A 20482-nucleotide genomic window follows, 5' to 3' on the forward strand; every position below is an offset into this window, starting at 1 on the left:
CATCATAGAATGTAACAGAGATGGTGACAAGAATGAATAGAACTATGCTAGCTGACTTGGAAGGTTTTCCATGAGATATTTTTAAGTAAGAAAAGTAGGGCTCACAAAAGAGTGTGAATTGTGTACAATGTGATTCCATGTAAATAAAACAATTGTAAATAAACCCTTGTGTATGTATGTAGAAGAATATATACTCCCATTATGTGGGTTCAGCCTCCAGGGTAAATCTAATCTAAGGCTGCCTGGTAGTGGTCTAATGTCAGGGAAGCTTGTGAGATCTGCGAATGAGCCTCCATTTGTCTTAAGTCAGGATTTCCTCAATGCATAGACATGTATGGTTGGTAGAACAGGTGTAGCAATGTGGACATATGACTATATGATTTATTAATTACACCATCCTGAATAGGGCTAGCTTAGGAAGCAGCAGGCTTGAAGTTCCACAGAAATTTTCCAATTTATTTAAACAAATCTCAAACTTCCTCCTTTTCTGTTTCGTCTTTTGAGTCCATCCACCATTTCCTCCAAACGTTTATACCATCTCTACAGCTACTGCCTGCTTCCATGCACAAGTTAGTTTTGTACATTTGCTTCTTTGCATTGTTGTGCCGTAACAATAAAAGGATTGGTTGGTTGTCCCAGGTTAATTTTGCTCTGGTCTGTAGAGTGCTGTTTTGGTAATATTTCCAATGATAGTTGATTTTGTCCCCAAATTTGTACAACTTCAGTTTCTGCGACCAGTATTAAGGGAATAATTAATGTTTACTTTTCATTACATATTGATGTCAAGCAGATTACTTTTTCATCTTTTTTTATTTTGTTATATTCATTCATTTACTTAATTTTTGTGCAGGCCTGTTTTTCCTCCCTTGTTTTTAAGTACAATAGAGTTTTAGTTTTTATATTACCCTCCTTTGCATGCTACTTTATTTCTTAGTCTTTATTCTTATTATTGTTTTTGTCTAGATGAGGTCTCACTATGTTGACCAGGCTGGTCTTGACCTCCTGGCCTCATCAAGCGATTCTCCTGTCTCAGCCTCCCAAAGTGCTGGAATTAGAGGCCTGAGACCAGCCTGCATGCTACTTAATTAAGATGGATCGGGTTTGCTGAAAAAGTTGTTACGGTTGAGGGAGAAAAACTGAAAACTAAATGAAAAAAGAGAACACAAACACGTACACAATCCAGAATGTATTATATAATCACATTTATGTGAAATAGTATATGTAGATATGTATAATTATTATTTAAAATTAAAGATAGATGATTTTTTAAAACTAAGAGTATATCATAAATTTTTCTTTTTACTTCTCTGTATCCCATTTGCCTTGTTGATTCTTAAGAAAAACGTGTATGTTAGGAGATGTCCCTGCAAAATTTCTGTAGAAAGGTGGGAGAGGATAAATATCAGAAAGGAAGCAATCGTTATTATTAGGAGCTAAGTTTCTGTTTATCACTCAACAGTTGCATAAATTGAAAAAGGTAGTAAATGAATTGTCTCGTGCTATCCACCTTCAGCCAGATGGAATCCAATTATACATAAGAAGGTATGAGCATAGAAACTGAACTCTTCTTGGGATAACTTAGCATCAGAGAAATTGAATGGGGATCTTCAGTTCCCTCTTGAACCTTTCAGACTCCCCATTTTATATTTAATCTCCCAGCAATTGCCACTTCCCCACCAGCAAGCCAGTTTGTTAAACTTTAAGATAGTTTATTACATAAGATAAACAGATTTTTCCCTTTGCTGTACCCTTGCATTAAAATATACCTGTTTAGTGTTTATGTTCTTTGAGACCTTTTTAAGTGACTAGTCATATAGTTATCACATATCTCACAAGAGTAAGGTAACATATTTTGAACAGTTGTTTTGACAATGTCCACAATCAAACATAAGCATGTGTACTAAACATAAACCTCTGCTAATTCAGTGAAAAGAAGTGACATATTGAATTGTATACCATTTCTACAGGTACTGCCTACTTCCATGCAGTATTTCAAATGTAGTAGAACTTTCTATACAGATATCCTTTGCAAGTTATGAGTTATCAATATCAAAAATATAATCTTTTAAGGATTTGTAGACCTGGGAAAATGAAGTGAGACAATGCTTTACTGATAAGGGCTTGCTTTGTCCTTGAACCACATTTTAGCAATTTATGTAAATACCTCCTTCCTTTTATATGCCTTGAACTTTATCTTTTAATAATTTCTCAGCAAAAAGTATAACATTTTAAATACAGATAATTGCAAAAAGAGATTTGTGTATTTTTCTTTCAGTGTTACATTTCCTAAGTTTTCTCATCACATCACTATGCTAATTGATGTATTTAGATTATAAAAATGTCTATAATTTTCATTTTTATGCATACATAAGTAAATAAGAATGAATATATTCTAAAATTTTAAGTAACTGATTATAAGAAACTTTATTTTAGAAAGTTTATTTTTAGCTGCTTAGAATCAAAATCGATTATTTCTTCCAGAGGACAATATCTTCTTATGATGAAATGTTATGATCTTGCAAAGTTTACTATTTATCAGGTAGCAGAAATGGACAAAGGTAAGCATAACTAATTATAATTTTTTAAGAAATACCTCTTTAAAATTTTTATGCTATTTTGCAATAGTTATGTATAAATAGCATGAAGGATCCAATTGAAAGTCAAATTAGATTTTGAAACTTTAGTTTTATATGTACATTGCCAATTAGTAAAATGATTCATAGCAGTGAATTTTGTGAGAGAGATTTTTATGGGAAATATTAAGCTTACAATTTTTCTATTTTTTTGTTTGTAATTGGAATGTCTTGTTGGTTACTGGTAGTAAATAGAACTTAGTGTAATTTGTTAATTTTATAATTTATTGATTTGTTAATTCATATTATAAAGACAAATTATTGAATTACTCCCTTAGAATAATTATATTCAAAATCCTTGATGCTTGGCCAAGATATTGATAAACTTTCCTTCCCTTTTAGGTCTCACTGAGTTGAGTCCTGTGCAGCAAGCCCTCATTTATTCATTTTGTGAAAACCATGACAAGGCCATTGAGGTCTTGGACGGAATCAGCTGGAATGGAGCTGAGATGACCACGTGTGCTCTATTAGCAAAAGTTCAAATGAAGGCCAAGAGAACCAAGGTGAAAAGTCCTCTGAGTAATGTTTACTAAACCTATTAATGAAGTGTATATATTGTGCTTAGTATACCACTTTAAATATTTTTCACAAAATTAAGTCATACTATTTATTTATTTTTCTGTGAATTAACATTTGGGTTATTTTCTCTCTTTTTTTTGCCCCCTCTTAAGAATAGGGCTGCCCTAAATATTCTTTTTCATATATTCAGTCAGCATGTGGAATAGTTTTCCAGGATATATTTCAAGGAGTGCAGTTGGTGGTATGTAGAGAATGTGAATGTTTAACTTTCAAGGAAATGACACGTTGTTTCATAGGGTGGTACCAATTTATTCTCCTACCTGAAGTGTAGGTGTATTCCTGTTCCTGTTGATCTGCATCTTTTTCAATAATTGATATTGTTAGCCTTTATTTTTGCCAGTTTGGTAGATAAAAAATGATGTCTTGTGGGCTTAATTCACACTTCTCAGTTTGAGCATCAGGTTGAGAATCTTTTTATGTTTATCAGCCACTCATATTTCCTGTTCTATCAATTTGCTATACACATTTTTCATTTCTCTTGTTCTTACTGATTTTAGGCATTTAAGATATAAATTCTGTATACTAATCCTCGATTGTGTGCTGAGTATCTTCTTACAGTTTGTGCCTTGTCTTTTGTCTCTATGGTGTCTTCTGATGGGCAAAACTTCTAAAGTTTAATGTAGTTGAATATGTCTGTTTTAAAATTTGTCATGAAATATCTTGTTTAAGAAGCCCTTTTCTACTCCAAGGTCAAGACATTCTTCCCTATTTTCTTTGGAAAGTTTAAGTTTTCCTTTTTCCATTTAAGACTCTACTCTATCTTAAGATTATTCTTTTTTAGCATGAGAGAGTGATAAAATTTCAGTTTTCTCCATATGGGTATTTAAATGTTTCAGTATCCTTTACTGAAATGTTCTTCTTAACCCAAAAATCTGCAGTGCTACATCTATCTTATTACAAGTTTTCACATATGTGTGGATCATGTGCTGTTTTAGGTTCTCTGTTCTGTTCCTTTGGTCAATTTTTCTATTAATGGCCCAGTAGTACAATGTCTTAATTGCTATAACCTCATTGAAATTATTGATATCTGGTGGAGCAAGTCCCCACACCATATTCTTTTTTAGGAAACTCCTGGTTACTCTTCAGCATTTACTCTGCCATATACATGTTAAATTTAGCTTGCCCAAGGTCCATTAAAAACTCTCTTGAGATTTTGAATCTTTAGATTATTTTAGGGAGAATTGACATCTTTATGATATTGAATTCTTTAGTTTATGATCAAAATGATGTATCGCCCCATTTATTTCACTTTTTCTTTTGAATAGATTTTACATATCCATTGCTAAAAGTTTTCTAGTTTTCCAGTTTTTTTTCATAGTTTTTGCTACGGTTATAAAGGGTATCTTTTAAAAAAAATTTCTGTTTGTTGATGGTTTATAGAAATGAAACTGATTTTTGAATACTTATCTACTAGCTGACCACCTTGCTGAACTTGATTATTTCTTAAAATGTTTAGTTCTGTTCTTTTGGGTTCACAACTAGGAAAATATGTCATCTATAAATAATAATAATTTTATTTTTTACTTTCTTTTTATGTATTCTGTTTCTTATTCTTGTCTAACTGTGCTGGCTAGAAACTCCAAGACAATACTGACTAAAAGTAGTGACAAAGACACCCTTATTTTCTTCCAAATTTTAAAGGAAGTTTACCCCACTAAGAATGAAGTTTGGGATTGATTTTTGTAGATAATTTAAACAAAATAAAGATTAAATAATCTTTCTATTTCAATTTTGAATTTTATCAAATTATTTTTCATCAGGTATTGAAATGATTATTATGTTTTTATCCTTTAATATGTTAATGTAGCAGATTATATGTCACATATGAAATTAAGTAATCTATGACATTATTTAGTGTTAGACCAACCATGCATTCCTGGGTTAAACCAACTTGATCAGAATATATAATCTTTTTGTAGACATTGCTAAATTTGAGTTGCTTGTGAGGATCTTTGTGTCTGTATTTATGAGTGAGATTGGTTTTGTGGGATTTGAGTATTGATTTCATAGGATTATTTGGAGAGTATTTCTTCTTTTCTATTTAGTGAATGAGTTTGTCTAAAGATTGTAAGGATATCTTCTTTGAAAGATTATTTAATGCTTTAATATCTAGTACATGGCACACATTTAATAAACATTAGCCATTATTATTCCTATTTTTTCTGTCTGGGCATTTTAAGACTTTTTATAGGCTTCATTCCATAAGCATTTAATCATGAGAAACTACCTTTAGTATAAAAACTAAAAAAACTTTAGTTTTGCTCTCTTGACCTCACCAATTATTGGCTTTTTTCTCTTTACTCTGGCACAACCAAATCTTGGAAAATTATTTGTAGTCCTTATCTTCATTTCCTCACTTTCCACTCATTCTGCTGCTTACCACAATCTGGCTTCTTTCCTCTTGTGATGGACACATAATAAGGTGACCCTCAACAAGTTATGCCCTTGTGTGACCTTGAGTGTGAGTGGAACCTATGACTCACTTCTAACCAACAGAGTATGGGAAAGATGATGGGATGTCACTCCCATGATTATATTAGGTTATATAGTAGACTGGAGAGAGAAATTCCCTTCCTGGCCTTAAAAAAGCAAAGAATTATACTATGAACTGCTTATGGAGAGGGTATCATGGTAGGGAACTGCTGTGGCCTCGAGGACCTCAGGACAATCTTCAGCCAATAGCCAGTAAGAAGCCTGGGCCCTCAGTCATGCAGCCATAGGGAAATGAAACCACCAACAGTCAGAATGAGCTTAAAAGAAGAAGAGAAAAGAAGTTTTCAGATGAGAATGTAGCACAGCTGACACCTTGACTGAAGCCTGGGAAACCCTAAGCAGGGGACTCAGCTAAGCTATGCCCAGGCTCCTGGCCCCTCGCCCCTGCTTGTTTGTCAACAATATTCTAAACTATCTCCTGTGAGATAAGAAATGTGTGTTGTTTTAAAGCGTTAAGTTTGTGGTATTTTTTATTTTTTGCAGCAATAAGAAAGTAATACAGATGGAGTGTTGCTGTAACAAATACCTACAAATGTAGGAGCAGCTTTAGAACAAAGCAGTGGGCAGAGGCTGAAAGAATTTTGAGGAACATGACAAAAAAAGCTTCAATCACCTCAAACAGACTCTTAGATACCTGGTTTTTAAACACACTAGCATTGAGGACTCTGAAGCAAATGAGCAACAGTTATTATTTTTATTTAGTGGTTGAAAGCCTAGTAAAATTTTCTCATATAGTTGTATGGAAAGCAGAACTAATAACTCAGGAGCCTGGATATACAGCTAAGATAATTTCCAAGCAATGCGTTGACAGTGCTGCCAGCTTTCTTTTTGCTTCTAATAGAAAAGTGTGAGAAAGGAGAGATAAGTTAAGAACTGTTAAACAAAGTCAACCAGGACTTGCTTATGAGGAAAATTTTCAACTTCTCCAGATGGCAAAAGAGGACAAAATTCACTGTCAAGAGAAAAGGACAAGGTGTGGCTGGGTAACACTTTGCTAAGATCTTAGAAGGATCATGAGGGCAGAGTATTCAGTCACACTAGTTCTCTTTCCTTTCAAGAGATTAGGGACATGCCTTACAAATCTTCTTAACCAAACCAGAGGATCTCCAGAAGCTTAAGGGCATTGTCCCTCAGGCATCTCAGCAGGAGGCCAAAGTAGACAAGGAATTTTCTTGAAAAAATTAGTGGATGTGGCTTTTGTCTAATGAAGTGAATCCCTGTGAAATCTGTGGAAGATCCCCAAAGTTTTTAGGAGAATTATTTATTTATAAACACTGACAATTTGGACTCAGACAGAGAGAGTACAAAATGAAAGAAGGCTGTCAGACCTCAAAATCATTCTGGCAGGAAGTAGGTTAATAAAACAACTCAACTGCAAACATGTACAACCTTTTATAAAAAAGGAAAAAGGACTCAGAAGGCAAGACTAAGAACCCACAGGATGCCACTAAGGGCCATAAATGTTTTGAAACCTAATCAAGAGACTGAACATTTGCCCAAATGTATTTCAGAATTGCCATGGACCAGTGGCTCATTTTAATCTTCCATTTTCCCCTTTTTAAACCAGAATATCTGTGGATATTATTCTATGCCTGTCTCACCATTGTATGTTGGGTGTTTTGGGGACAGATAACTTGTCTCTTTAATTTCACAAGTCCACAGATGGAGAGGAATTGTGTCCCAAGAGTGGGAGCCGGTGGATTTTACTTAAATGCCTCATCCAGACTTGGACCTGCTTTAAATGATGAAATTTTAGGTGTTGAGCTGATGCAATAATGAGCTGAGACTTTGGGGGACCTTGGAATGGAGGAATATATTTTGCATGTGGCAAGAATGTTGAATTACTGGGGGCCAGATCATTAGAGTCATCTGGTAGACACACTCTAAGATTATTCTTAATCATACCCTATGTTATCTCCTCCCCTTCCTTGCATGTGTGTAGGACCTATGACTTGCTTCCAACCAATAGAATACGGCAAAATTGGTGGGGTGTCGCTCCCTCAATTACGTTGCAGTATATAAGACCTCCTTCTTAGCAGAGTAAAGAGAGAGAGGTTCTCCTGCTGGCCTTGTTGTGACTTCTTATGGAGAGAGTGATGTGGTGAGGAACTGTGGGCAGCTGGGACCTGAGTGCAGCCAACAGCCAGAAAGCTGGTATCTCATCGTGGTTTTTATTTGCATCACACCAGTCAGAATGGTGATTATTAAAAAGTAAAGAAACAACAGATGCTGGTGGGGTTGCAGAGAAATAGGAACACTTTTATACTTTTCAACCATTGTGTAAGACGGTTTGGCGATTCCTCAAAGACCTAGAGGCAGAAATGCCATTTGACCCAGCAATATCATTACTGGGTATACATCCCAAAGAATATAAATCATTTTGTTAGAAAGATACATGCATGTGTATGTTCATTGTGGCACTATTCACAATAGCAAAGATATGGAATCAACTCAAATGCCCATCAACATAGAGCGGATAAAGAAAATGTGGTACATACACACCATGGAATACTATGCAGCATAAAAAGTAATGAGGTCATGTCCTTTGCAGGGACATGGATGGAGCTGGAAGCCATTATCCTCAGCAAACTAATGCAGGAACAGAAAACCCAACCCTGCATGTTATAAGTGGGAGATGAACAATGAGAACACATGGACACAGGGAGGGGAACAACACACACTTGTAGGAAAAAGGGTGAGGGAAGACAGAGCATTAGGAAAAACAGCTAATGCATGCTGGGCTTAATACTTAGGTGGTGGGTTGATAGGTGCAGCAAACCACCATGGCACGCATTTACCTGTGTAACAAACCTGTGTATCTGGCATATGTACACTGGTACTTAAAAGTAAAAAAAAAAATGAAACTGGGGCTGTCAGTCCTGGAGTCTCAAGGAAATGAAGTCTGCCAACAACATGAATGAGCTTGGAAGCTAGTTCTCCCAGCTAACTTTCCAGAGGACAATGTAGCTCAAGTGACACATTGATAGCAGCTTTGTAGGACCCGGAGCAGAGGACCCAGTTAAGCCATGCCCAATCTCCTGACCTGTGGAAACTGTGAGATGATAAATGCATGTTATTATCATTTGCTAAATGTGTGGTAATTTGACCTGTAGCGATAGAAAAACGAATGCACCTCTGGTTTGGAATCAAGCACTCTTGCTAGCTTCATTGACTTTCTTTCTTTTCTTTTTTTTTTGAGATGGAGTCTTGCTCAGTTACACAGGCTGGAGTGCAGTGGCGCAATCTCAGCTCACTACAACCTCTGCCTCCTGGATGCAAGCAATTCTCCTGCCTCAGCCTCCTGACTAGCTGGGATTATAGGCACTTACCACTGTGCCCAGCTAATTTTTGTATTTTTAGTAGAGATGGGGTTTCACCATGTTAGTCAGGCTGGTCTTGAGCTCCTGACCTTAGGCAATCCACTTGCCTCTGCCTCCCAAAGTGCTGGGATTACAGGTGTGAGTCACTGTGCCCAGCCTTCATTGACTTTCTTACTGCAGATTCTGTGATCATTACTCAGTATGGATCATGTCTACTTTTTTTGTTCACATTTGGAGATTTTGGTCTCTGTATTCTTTGAGGACTGCTTTTTTATATTTGCTTTAATCTCCTCCTGCCAGCCTGTCTGTGACTCTAGCTGGATACCTGATGTCACCATCAGCCACCCTCTTCCACCCAATCAATAGTGATGTTTTCTTGGTTCTACTTTCTAGATATTTCTCAAATCCACTTTCTTTCTTTATTTCTATGGTTATTATCCCGGTTTGGAGCATATAGTTTAAAAAATTCTTTTGAATTATATAGCTGCATTGTTGTACTCTTCCAAGCTTTTATCCACACAGCAGCCGCAGTACTTTCTGCAGACTATAAAGATGACTTATCTGCAAGCCCCTGCAGATGTCCCTCAGATGACACTGTAGAGTAGTGAAAGAGAGAGAGATGGAGGAAGCAGGAGGAAGTGAAGATATGTTCATTTTAATTTAAATGGAATGGAAGGCTTGAGTAGACAAGTTTTTATGGGCTCAAGGAGTCAGTGAAGGGGCAGCAATCCAAAGGAGGAAGGAAGTAACAGGCTGCTCAGGTGAGGCAGCAGGAGATGGGGTCAAGGACAGCTTTTGAGGAGTTAGCTCTGCAAGCAATGAGAAAGAAAGCAACTGAAAGACAGGAGAGAAAAAGGTGAAAGTGAATGAAGATATAGACTCATTGAAAAGTAGAAAGGGGGGAAATTGAGACAGTAATCCACTTTTTCTAGGCAAGGTCATGTGCTGAGAGTGAGGACAGAAGGAGGGATGTTGGGTGGCTTGCAAACATATAGAGCTAATACTCAGTAGAAGCCATAAAGGACACTTAGCATATCCAAGTGAAACCTCATTGTTTCTTTAGCAATTTAATACAATTAAGAAGATGGTATAACCAGTAACAAGTATTTGTCTTTCTGTATACAGATATACAATGAATAGTTAAGTATTAAATGGCCTTTCTATCTTTTTCATTAATGAGACTTTTGACTTTTTTCATTTAATGAGACTTTTTCATTAATGAAACTTTTGACTATTTTGAACTTTTTCATTAATGAGAGTTTTGAACTTTTTCATTAATGAGAGTTTTGACTCGTTTGAATAAATAAATGGGTGAGTTTTGGAGGTAGTTTATTCTTTTTGGTGCCAATAAAACCCTATTAGGAGGACAGCAGGACACAATAAAAATTGATTAAAATTATGTCAGGTATTATCAGTGGAGATCTTTTACTACCTAGTAGCTTCCCAGTATTCCATTCAGAGAAATTATTAGGAAATTGTCAATAAACTTGTTCATAAATTTAAGCCTGAGTTAAGCTTAAGTATAGCCTTTAGAATTTAGAAATTTTAGTTCCAAAAATCCATGTCCATAAGCCTGCTTAAGTACTGGCTTGTAGGATAGGCAGCTGGGTGGGACTCATCAGGGTAAGACTTCTGAACTGGGTTCTCTTCTTGTAGTATACTGACAAGACCTGTAACTTCACCAGGTCTATTTGTCCCCAGATAAAGTAAAAGTAGAGGTGTGTGCTCTGTGCTCCTTTTAACATATAAGGCTGTAATGTTAAATCAATAGTGGAAAGAAACATTTCTTGCCCCCTCCCTGCTTTTTTATCATTATAGGAGGCTGTGAAAACGCTTAAGAAGGCTTTGGATGCCATTTCTCATTCTGATAAAGGACCAAATGCCACAGCAATTTCAGCAGACTGTCTGTATAACTTGGGTCTTTGTTACATGGAGGAAGGCAATTTGCAAATGGTATTTCGTGTATTTAGGAGTATAGATTTTTTGTGATTTTAGAGACTGGTTGCTTGTATGCAATTCTGTTTCTGAAGGCCACCTATACAGTGGGCAACTGGTCCAAAGCTGCTTATGAAGCTTGGCTCATTATAGTCAGTCTGCACCCTGCAACACCTAGGACGTTGTTTTATTTAATCAACATGTTTTATTTGATGCTTGTTTGTCAACAATATTCTAAAGATTAATGTGCGTTTCCCACCAGAACAATAAATCTAACTGCAGGAAATTATTACAATAAAATAATTTTATCACATTAGTATGAATTCACTTATTAAATTTTAAGTACTTTAAGTGCTTCAACATAATGTAGAATAAATGGAAAAGATGAGGGCATTCTGGCTTTTCTTATTGATCACTGAACAATTCAAATCAGATTGAAACTGGTTGTTAAGATGGCCAGATTCACTGAAAAACAGTTGATTCACTGAAAAACCGTTGATTCAATTATTACATATTTATCCAGTCTTTGGTGATTTTAGGCAATTCTTTACTTCAATCTTGTCACTGATATGACAAATATGTAAAATAATTGATACTATCCAATGGCTAATGTTGGATATTCTACAACTCTATCTCAAGACACACACACACACACACACACACAAACACACACACATCATTCTAATTCATGGGGTGGACAGTGTTTTAAACTGGTATTGGTATAAACAAAAAAAGAGGTGCACTTGATTAGTTGTTCTATTAAGAAATGCCAGTAAATATGAGACAAATTACAAATATTTTACATGTTTTTAGTCCTTTTGAACAACTAGAGCAAACTCAGCTTTGCTTTAAAATGTGGGGAAAAATTTTAGAGTTCTATTGTTCTGAAGTGTTTTTTGTTTTGTTGTTGTTGTTTTTTTTTGAGATGGAGTCTTGCTCTGTTGCCAGGCTGGAGTGCAGTGGCACGATCTCGGCTCACTGCAACCTCTGCCTCCCAGGTTCAAGCCATTCTCCTGCCTCAGCCTCCCGCGTAGCTGGGATTACAGGCTCACGCCACCACACCTGGCTAATTTTTGTAGTTTTTAGTAGAGATGGAGTTTCATCATGTTGGCCAGGATGGTCTTCATCTTTTCACCTCATGATCCACCCGCCTTGGCCTCCCAAAGTGCTGGGATTACAGGAATGAGCCACCGTGCCTGGCGTGTTCTGAAGTTTTATAATGATGCATTTGCTGAATCCTAATGAAAAATAAATGTGCTGGTTGTGATTTCTTTGAAGAAGTGAAATCTGAAGAATAATTAAAATTATACCACCTGAAATATTGTAATCTAACAATATGGATTATGTAGACCTTAGTCTGCCTTTAATTATGATAATCAACCCTACTCGTTTCTAAATATTAGTTTTGTTTGTTCCATGAGGTCCATTAGGAGAAATGTATTTAAAATAATCCAAAAATAGAGTGAAACTTTTCAACAATAGTTATATACCGTAATTCGTTAACATTTTAAAAGAATATATCACTAAATGGTTTGCATTTTGACAATATGCTCCTGTAGGCTTTTGATTCTTTTACAAAAGCTGTGAAAGCAAATCCAGATTTTGCAGAAAGCTTTTATCAGCGAGGGCTTTGTAAAGTGAAACTCCGCAAGGATAGCTCGATTCTGGATTTTAATCGTGCAATTACCCTCAATCCAAAACATTACCAGGTATTTAAGCAGATGTTTTTAGTGAGTTGGAAAGTGTTAATTTTGGTAAAACTATTAAATCTTTTATACGCCATTGTTATTAATTACCAACAATCAGTTTCTTATACCTACTTTTCACTTAACTATATTTTGATAATCCAAATAGCTGTATTTCTCCTTAAACTAAAAGTACTATTTCCATCAGTGATATTATGATATATATAAACGTATCTGTGAATGTGATATATGTAAATATTAATGTGGCTATTAATAATTTAAAGTTCATATACTCATTAATTTTACTTACTTTTTGTTTTGATGTTACATAGATTCCTGCCTTTTAATAGACTATACAGGCAACACAAAATTCAATAGGTGAAGCTTGATTGCATCTTGATTTTAGGAATCTGTGAAATTTGAGTCTGGTCTAAATATTAAATTATTTTAGGAAATTTCTATAAATTATCTTGGATATATAATGGCAGTGTGGTCATGTAGGAGAATGTCTTTTTTTCACAGGAGATGCATACTGGAGGACTTGGGGTAAAGTATTACCATATCTACAACTTATTTTCCAATAGTGCAGAAAAAAATAGATAAATATGGCAAAATGTTAATAATTATTAACTCCAGGTGATAGGTATTTATCATTCTTTGAATTATTCTGTATCCTTTGAAATTTTTTGCTAATAAAAGAAAAATTTTAAAAAGACTATATTTTAATACCCTTTTTGGGAGGCATAGATTTGTTCCAAGTGTCATATATTTTGGTAGAATTGGTGCTTTTACTAAAGCATCCATTCCTGCTTTCTCTCTCTCTCTCTCTCTGAATAGGCATATTTAAGCCGAGCAGCATTCTACGGTTTAAAAGGCAGGTATTCCAAAGCAATCTTGAATTGTAACAAGGCTATTGAAATTTACCCTGAAAGCATACGTGCCTATCTCTACAGAGGAGTTCTGAAATACCACAACAAGGTAGGGCCATTTCCTGCCTGGTTTACTGAAATTTTTGGGTGGGCAGATTGTCTTACACTAGGCAGGGGACTCACTTACTTTTTTTCTTTGTGGTTGGGAATCACTATGATATGAAAGGCAGAACTACACAGAAAACTTTACACTTTCCCAATTCATATTTTTTTCACAAAATAATGGTATTTATTTTTGACATTTACATTTTAAATGACATTTGTTATTTATTTTTATTAAGAATGTAGCATATATTCATTGTAGACGATTTGGGAAAATAGGGAAGGGAATAAAGGATTATTATCTCACCATCAGTGGTAATTCCTGGGTGCATTTGGCATATTTGTATTCAATCTTTTATTTTCCCCATAATATATGATACATATTTTCCAAAATTTGGACTCTGCTAGTTATATAACTTGTGTGGTGCCCTGCTTTTTACACTTAATCTTTGAAGATAATATTTTGCTGACTGCATAATATTCCACCATAATTTATTTTAAATTGCTTTATTGTTGAACTTTTTGATTGTTTTTAAAATTTTTACTATGGTACTATTTAAAATAATATAGTTATATACAACTGAGAACAAAATTGCTGCTTGGGTTTATGATTGGTTCTTAAACAGAAGTTACTGGGTTAAAACGTGTGAGTGGCACCATTGATATGTGATACTGCACTGAATACTTTATTTCTCTCTACTTTTCTGATCTTTCTTTGTAGCTATTTTATATGAAATATTTTGTAAATAATACCTTAAAGCAAAGGTAAGACCTTGCATTATGTGTTAATTCTATAAAAATTACTATCTATAGAAGTGGATGATATAAGGTATCAGAGAAGAATCAAAGAGGGAGCAAAAGAGAACGTGGGTAGAAAACATGACGATTATGTGATATGACGGTCAGAGTGACAGAAGCAAGCAAGCAATGGTTAATGTTTGCTGCATTAATATGGGTGGCTTTATTTTATTTTACCTAGAAGTATGATTTTCACCTTGCCATATACCAACATTGGTAATAAGATATTTGCCTAAATTAAAGTTGTTGATATGTTTAATTTTGTTTGCAGGTAGGAGAAACTATAATGATAATTTCTACCAGGAGATTTTCTTAATTAACTCTGTGAAAGATTAGCTTCAATGTCTTAATTTTCACAGATGATACAAAGAATGGTTAAATGAGTGTTTCAAAAACTCTGATAGAAACAAGAATTTATTTTGTGATTAAATTTCAGTCCATTATGATTTTCCTTTCTCACATAATTACTTTTTTCTTTTTAGACTTATAAGCTAGCAATTACAGATTTAACAACAGCTATCAGCATGGACAAAAATAATTATATAGCATTTTATAACAGAGCGTTATGTTACACCAAGATAAGGGAACTTCAAATGGTAAGATGACCATTTTAGTAAACAATGTGTTTAAAGTGTTTAATAAATAACATGCATTTAATAGCTTGTTGATTTCAATCAATAAACATTTAATAAACAATACGTTAAAGCATTTGTAAACTCATTTAAGGCATTTATAAAGTATTTTCTTATTACTTCTGCTAGAATTTTCAAAAGGAATTGCTGGGAAATACACACATATAAAACTTAAGAAACCAAAGAACCATTTCAAAGAATATTTAATTTCTTTGTTGGTGCTCACCAAATTTTCTTACATAATTTCTGAAAGAAGTCAAATGAAAAATTAAGTTGATAATGCTTATAGAAGCATTTAAAGGGATTTATAAATTAAATACATTACATAATTGTCATTTGAATAAATGTTTCTACCATATGCAGAATTTTTTTTTTTTTTTTTTTTTTTTGAGATGGAGTCTCGCTCTGTTGCCCAGGCTGGAGTGCAGTGGCGTGATCTCGGCTCACTGCAACCTCTGCCTCCCAGGTTCACGCCATTCTCCTGCCTCAGCCTCCTGAGTAGCTGGGACTACAGGCACCCCCCACCACGCCCTGCTAATTTTTTGTATTTTTAGTAGAGACAGGGTTTCACCATGTTAGCCAGAATGGTCTCAATCTCCTGACCTCGTGATCCGCCTGCCTCAGCCTCCCAAAGTGCAGAATTTTTAAAGCGGTAGCAATCACTAGCAATATTGTGGCTTCAAAATTTTAATATTAGCTAGAGCAGTTTGTGTAGGCATTCTTTTGTTTGGTCCTCAGACCACACATGTAGCAGGGAGGATGGAGTGATGGTTTTCAGCTCCAGGGACCAGTGACCAGGTTTGGCCCATATTTTGAAGGCCTGGGGGCTGCAGCAAACCTTTTTTTCCATTTGTCTTGATCCAGCATCTACCTGTGCAAACTCTTGTTTATATTTTGTAATTTTACCTACTCTCTTCTCTCTTGTCGGTTTGGTCCCTTTTCAGTGAAGATTCCTCACCGGGGAGCAGCTAGTCTTGTGGTCTTTCAGTATAGTGTCCCATCCTTTCTCTGTTACTTGTCTCCCTCTCCTTATTCCTGCCCATGTCCATAGTAAATGACGCATTCTTTTAAAAGGCCAGGTCCCCTTCTCGCTGTTCTGTGTTCACACACTTTCCATTCTGTGAAACGTGGACAGTGGAATCTGTTTAAAACATTTAGTAATTTAGAAATGTACAAGCTTTAGAAATCTGTTTAAAACATTTAGTAATTTAGAAATGTACAAGCTTTAGAAGGGAAGTTGAGAAACATTGTCTGTACCTAAGAGGATGTAAAATTCCTGGTAACCAGATTATCAGGTTTCCTCCAGAAATGTTGATAAATGAATAGCTAATTTTTAACAAGGGGATTGTTAAGATGCTAGGAGCTGAATGAAAGATCATTTATTAGAGTGACCTGCACAACAGGGGCCTTTGAGGATTCCCTCCCCAACCCCATTCCTGCCGGAAAGGTAACCCTGAATAGGAAAACAATGGGCTGGGGCGAGGAGGGAACACCCATTGTTTTGTTATCTCAGATATATGCAAAATAGCCAGTGCCCTGTTAATTAAGAAAATGCAAAACTATCTAAATCAAGTAAAACTGAATTACGATAATAAAATATTGGTGATTTCAGAGCTGCCAGGGCTCTGAAGCATTTCATCCAATCTGCTCACTTTACAGATGAGGAAATGGAAGTAGGGAGAGGTTTGAAAACCCATCCGAGTCTCACAGAGAGAGTTAGTGACCTGTATTGGTGTCCACAAATTTGTTTGCTTCTGGCTTAACGGTGTTTAGGTGGCTTTGTAAAACCGTCTGACCTCCAGCATGTGGACTGGATGTCATTAAGCAGTGTGTCCTCCTCCCTTGCTGTCTCCCTCCACCTGTTTCTCAGCATTCCTGCAATCCGTAGCCTGAGAAAAAGGAAGTAACTTTCTGCATAAAATGCACTTAGGCATTCTCCAAAGATATAGTTTCATAAAAACTAAGGAAAGATGAATTGTGGTTCTAACAATTATATTAATAAAAATACTGAACAGTTACCACTTATTTAGGGCTTATTGTATGACAGGAACTAAGCTAAATGCTTCACTGACATACAATCAAAATATTTTTAAGTAGATCCTTACAACAATATGATTAATTTTTAACACCCCAATTTTGCAGATGAGGAAGCTAAGGCTTAGTGTTAAGTAATTTTCTCCAAATCGAGGAGCTAGTAATGATAACAGAGGCATGGCACAAATCCAGGAGAGGCCAAGGCCCTAAGCCCTCCTCTTAGTCAAAACCTGTGTGCCCCCATCCCTACCCCTTACCCTCATTGACCTTTACGAAATCGTATTTCCCAGTTTTTATTTCCTCTTGTGTTGCAGATTCAGCTGCTTAGTGGATCTCCAAGGCATCATACTGGTTTCACATAATGTGACTTAGTAAAAGAAAAATGTTAGACAATTTGTGGCTAATATTCTAGGTTTGGTTTTTTCTTTTTTGACAAATACTACTGATTATTTTTTATAGTCCTGGCAATTTTTATTTTTAATTATGCCACAACTTACCTATAGGATCTTTAATTGCAATTTTTTAAAGACACTTGAGCATGCAACATTAGGAAACACCAGAGGAGAGCAAATGAGCAAATATAAAATGCTCTTTGTCATTTTCAGTTGGCAGATGCTACAGGCATAATAAGATTTAACCCTTTTCTGATCAGACCATATGGCTCTTTTGGACAGAATGTTCAGTAGGAAAATGATTGAAGAGATTCAGCTCCAACCCAAGTTTAGGATGCTTCTAGCACCTTGTACAGAGTAGAAACCAGTAAAATCTTGTTTAGTCAGTGAATGTAAAAAAAACCCAAAAAGGTAAAAGTAATGGAGAAGGGTCTGAGTTGATTCTCAGATTACATTATGTGTCTTTTAAAAAATGAATATATTTATCAAAATATTTTGAGGTAGCTTTCCTACAAGTGCTTATTTGTTAGTTTTATTAAGATCTATTTTCATTGATTCATGATTTTTTCATTGGATACAAATTTATTGAATGCATGCTATGTGCAGGCTTGATTCTTGTTACTGGGCTTAAAACAGTGAGCAAAATGGATAAGCTCTGGCCTCATAGAGCTTAGATTTCAGCAAGGAAAACAATACAACACTAAAGAGAAATTACATTTTTAATGGTAATCACAGCAACAGTCATTTGATGAAACTACCGAGTCGAGGCAGAGTGCAGAGTCTCTCTCTTCCAGCCCGCACAGCAATGAAAATGTATAGGGTGACTCGCAGGTAAAACATGAAATGCAAGCACAGTGTCCACTGCTTATTGAAAAGTATCAGTGTCCATCATACTTTTTACCTAAGGGTACCCTTTAAATCTAACATGATGATTTTGGCCATAAATTATAAAACAAATTGAGGAACTAACCATTGGGCCTAGTTTGGACATAAATACATTTGTCCATAGCCAATGAATTCAGGCTCTGAAAAGTTGAATCTATGTTACAAATGATTATTTTTAGGCATTAACAGATTATGGAATTGTGCTGCTTCTTGATGCTACAGAAACTGTGAAACTAAATACCTTCCTTAATCGTGGACTCATCTACGTAGAACTAGACCAGTATGGCTTTGCACTAGAGGTAAGCCTTCCTGTTGTGTAACCCACTTGATTTTGCACATTGACTTCTGAGAACTAGTGAATAAGATTTTATTATTATCAACTGGCAATATTAATGAGTGGTAGCTCAACTTTAGCAAGAATTCAATGAAAATACTTGAAATGACTAATAGACTCTTTGAAAAAATGTATATTTTTGCTTTGTTTGGATTACAGATAAACAGCCAATACATTTTTAAACATTTCTAATTTGATCGAGACCATCACTTCTCTTAAGGGAGTACAGACAAAACTCAAGTTACTTAGTAAATAAAATGATTCCTGTAACGTGTACTCTGCTGTTTAGTGGTAACTTTCTCAAAATTTTCCTCTTTTTCCTTTGCAAATACAGCAAAATAAATCTGTTTCAAACAGGGCAGGAAATAGTTGCTCAGAATGGGATACTGGTAACAGGCTTTAAAGTGAGTGGTGACAAGCAGTCAGAATCATACTAGAAAAAAGTATAGGCAAGGTTTTCAAAAGAAACAGGTAGTTTAAAATGTATTTCATTAAAGAATAATTAAATAAAATTCATCATTCTCATTTTTAACTTTTTATTTTTATTGTCTGTTTGTAACTCTTGGATTAAGAAACAGGAGGTAAAAATTAAATAGCAATTTGAGATGTATAGTTAAATAATAACAATTTTGCCTCTTTGTTTCTGAGGAACTGCAACATAACATTATGGAGTGGAGTGCCTCCTGTTCTTTTCACCTCCCAGGATGATTATTTTTCTATTTCTGGAGTCATTTTTTTGAGATTCTGTCCAACATAATCATTTACTTTTGAGGAAGTTTACACTATGAATAAATGTAATCCCAATGTTTGAATAGCTTTAAGCTTTTTGATATATTAAAACTATTTTTGAGCTGTATCGCTAGGTATACCCTCAGGTAGATGGAAGTAAAGAACCTCCCTGTTTGTAGTAGGCAAGAAAACGATGGGCAACAGTGTTGAGGTGGAGAGAGTGAGATAATGGAGGTGGGGAACAAGGGACTGCAGCTGTTAGAGAATTAAATCAGGGCCCATGTTATCCTCTGAATAAAGATTTATTTAGTACTAAGCAACCACGAAACAACTATTGCACAGTTGCTACACACCGGGTCCTCAACAATGCTGCCCAATTTATAATTGTAACTTACAGAGAAAGAAACTCGTATTCAAAAGAGGTTAAATAAGGTCTTTCCACAGTAAGATCTGAACTCAGAACTCACTCGATTCCGAATTCTATTGTCTTTCAGGGAAGGCGCTGGCGTTAATACATGGAGATAAATGAGACAGAGTTCCAGCCTTTGAGGAGCTGATGGTCTAGGGAGAGTCATTCTTGTCCCCTCTTTCCTCACACCCCACATCTGACCCATTAGCAAGTCCAGTCAGCTCTACCACTAAAGCATATTTTGAATTAAATCATTTCTCATAATTGCCACTGCTATCTTCCTTTCAACCAGTAAGTACTGGGGCAAGAGCAGAACTCAGGTTTCAGAACTGAATCATCTCTCTCCTGGACTACTGTAGTAGCTTCCTAACTGGCTTAAGGTTCCACTCTTGCCCCTCTACATGCTATTCTCTAAACAGATGCTAGAGAAATCTCTTAAAAATATAAAGTAGATCAAGTTCTTCCTCTGCTCAAAACCCTCTGATGGCTTCCCATCACACTTAGAATAAAATCTGAACCCTTGACTGTGACCAAGCAAGACCTTACTTGATATGACTGCTGCTCACCTCTGATCTCATCGTCAAACATTCTCTTCTCTCCACTAGGCATGCCACCCTGGCCTTTTCTTATTCCTTGGAAATGCTGGGCTCTCT

The 20482-nt window shown here is 35.6% G+C and overlaps 1 protein-coding gene across 2 annotated transcripts in view; it reads left to right on the forward strand.

Moving 5' to 3' along the window:
* The window catches only part of TTC6 (tetratricopeptide repeat domain 6), a 251716-nt gene that overhangs the window by 202877 nt on the left and 28357 nt on the right, over positions 1-20482 (forward strand). Inside the window, exons 21-28 of one of the 2 annotated variants that reach the window (XM_030813721.1) lie at positions 1460-1542; positions 2482-2558; positions 2976-3136; positions 10844-10978; positions 12520-12669; positions 13483-13623; positions 14897-15010; positions 18537-18656. In XM_030813721.1, the coding sequence (XP_030669581.1) occupies positions 1460-1542; positions 2482-2558; positions 2976-3136; positions 10844-10978; positions 12520-12669; positions 13483-13623; positions 14897-15010; positions 18537-18656 (981 nt within the window). The remainder of the gene's footprint in view (positions 1-1459; positions 1543-2481; positions 2559-2975; positions 3137-10843; positions 10979-12519; positions 12670-13482; positions 13624-14896; positions 15011-18536; positions 18657-20482) is intronic. The other variant, XM_030813728.1, reaches the window with a different exon arrangement.

Source organism: Nomascus leucogenys, chromosome 1a (genome assembly GCF_006542625.1).
Source record: "Nomascus leucogenys isolate Asia chromosome 1a, Asia_NLE_v1, whole genome shotgun sequence".
Lineage (NCBI taxonomy): Eukaryota > Metazoa > Chordata > Mammalia > Primates > Hylobatidae > Nomascus > Nomascus leucogenys.